The sequence below is a fragment of the Trypanosoma equiperdum genome (assembly GCF_001457755.1).
Source record: "Trypanosoma equiperdum strain OVI genome assembly, contig: ctg_1895, whole genome shotgun sequence".
NCBI lineage: Eukaryota > Euglenozoa > Kinetoplastea > Trypanosomatida > Trypanosomatidae > Trypanosoma > Trypanosoma equiperdum.
In genome coordinates this window covers 5511-7668 of record NW_027123943.1, presented here as the reverse complement: position 1 = coordinate 7668, position 2158 = coordinate 5511, and the positions used below count along the sequence as shown (strand labels likewise).

General features: G+C 44.9%; 1 protein-coding gene across 1 annotated transcript; it reads right to left on the bottom strand.

The window, feature by feature from the left end:
• Window positions 1–450: 450 nt before the first annotated feature.
• Window positions 451–1905, bottom strand: TEOVI_000910300 (kinetoplastid kinetochore protein 10; the record flags this gene model as incomplete). Its single annotated transcript, XM_067223555.1, has 1 exon — window positions 451–1905. One exon carries the CDS (start codon window positions 1903–1905, stop codon window positions 451–453), a length of 1455 nt encoding a protein of 484 aa, XP_067079656.1.
• Between the last annotated feature and the right edge of the window lie 253 nt (window positions 1906–2158).

Genomic DNA, 2158 nt, shown 5'->3' with positions numbered 1-2158 from the left:
TTTTTTTTAAAATTAATTACCCACCTCCACTACTCAGTGGGGCAGTCATTGAAACATTGAAAATAAAGAAGTCCTGCTCACTTCACCAAATAAATTTTTGTAAATGAGAAAAACAAAAACAAACTTCTCCCTCATCTCCTTTTCTCCCTTCATCACCTTTAGGCACCTTAATCACACCAACGTGTGCACGCCATAACACATACAACAAAAAACAAAATGAGTAGAACCAACAATAAACAACTGAAACAAAACAAAAACAGAACAAAAAAGAAAGAACAACTTGGCAGGGGAATGAATGAAATAAAGAAACCCCTCCACACTAACACACGCACACACATACGGAAAAAGAGTAATGGCCGACACAAAGGGAATAAAAGCATTTAACGCTCATAACCTCAAAGAACTGAACAATGGTTCAAATGAACATCTCACAGATTAGTTAACAACGGATTACATGACAGGTGTTGGGGGGAGTTTAGAGCGGTTGTCCACGTGGTTGGGATGCTGGCGGCACTCGGGAAAGTATTTATGCACATACGCGTGACTCATCATTTGTCGAGCATTCAGACGCCTCTGACGGTCATAATGCAGCAAGTTTAGAATGAGGTCACACAAAAGTGGTTCAGTAATAACTTCCCGCACGGGGCGGGCACGTGCAATGCGAGCGATATGTTTGGGATCTTTGCATGGTTGTAACGTACCTGCAGCAGTAAAGAGGTCACGAGCCTCTTGCGTGCCACACCGCACAGACCAGTCGGCAGGAAGGCGTCCAAGCGTCTTCTCCATTAAGTGCAGGTGCTCCAAATTGTCATGAGTATCATACAACAGTTTCCCAGTATAAAGTTCATAAATGATACATCCCATCGACCACAGATCTGTTGAATACATCCATCCAAGGCTCAACACAACTTCAGGACTGCGGTAGTGACGTGTTGACACAATTGCTGTGCGGCTATGGCGCTCGTCACAACAACCGCCGAGATCACAAATGCGCACACGGCATGGTTCAGGGGGTAACGCTCTGTGTGTCATTGGGTCTACCGAAGTATCACCAGATTCCATTAGAATATTCTCCGGCTTCAGGTCCGTATGCATGAGATGAAGTTCCGTGTGGAAGTAATCCAGTGCCGCACCAACTTGGAAGATAATCTGTGCCAAATGGCGATGATTGAAAGGACCATGTTTCATTATCCAATCTAATAAGCATGGTCCGTACTTGGGCATCACAATACACATATGACCCGTTTCATTCTGGAAGTAACGCTGGATTTTCATTAAAGGGAAACGGTCCTCCACATCGGAGAGTCGAACACGTTCCATGAACTGAATTTCAATTTTCGCATCGCGAGTGTATTTTGGCACATTACGTACTATTTTTACCGCACAATACTCTTTCCGCTTCCGGTCCCATGCCTCCACAACTTTCCCGAATGTACCCTCACCGAGCAGCGATAGTATTTTAAAGCGACCCGTTGATGCATCGATATCTTCTCCCAACACAACGTAGAAGTGACCCTCCTCACGACTCTGATTTGGCAGGGCATACGTCACCTTCTTTTTCTTATTAGATGCATATGACGTGACGCCGTGCGCCGACTTGGGTGTGACCGCAGAATCTGCACTGTTATTTGCTGCAGTGGCGGACTGGTCTATTGCTGAGGGTTGTTCGATTCCGTTGTCTCTGTCGCGTTTGCTGGCTGAACGTCTGGGGTGTGTGATTCCTCTTTCGTCTGCCTGAAATGTAGATTGATATTGCTGATTCTTTGGATGATTTGTCTTGGACGCAATCACTACTGGAGGCGGCACCATTGCGGTTGTGCTGCTGCCGTAGAAACCCGCAGTGTCTCCGCTCATGCCCTTGGCAATGGTGGATGAGTTAACGTTTGACGCTATGTATGAAGCCATGTGGTTCTATAAATGTTCCTCCAAAAACAAATGGTCCGACAAATTGCTGACAGAAAAATGTAGTCAGACGAGAGCGACAATGTGATGGCGGCACCTTCCTTGTGGCTTCCCTAAACTCGTGAGTTATTTTATTGTTGTTTTTGTGATTGATAACAGTTTACCCAGCACCGTATTACTTTTATTATGATAACCGCTTATCACTTTAATCGTTTCCTTCTCTCCTTTTGTTATTTCTTACCTCTGTGTGTCGTAA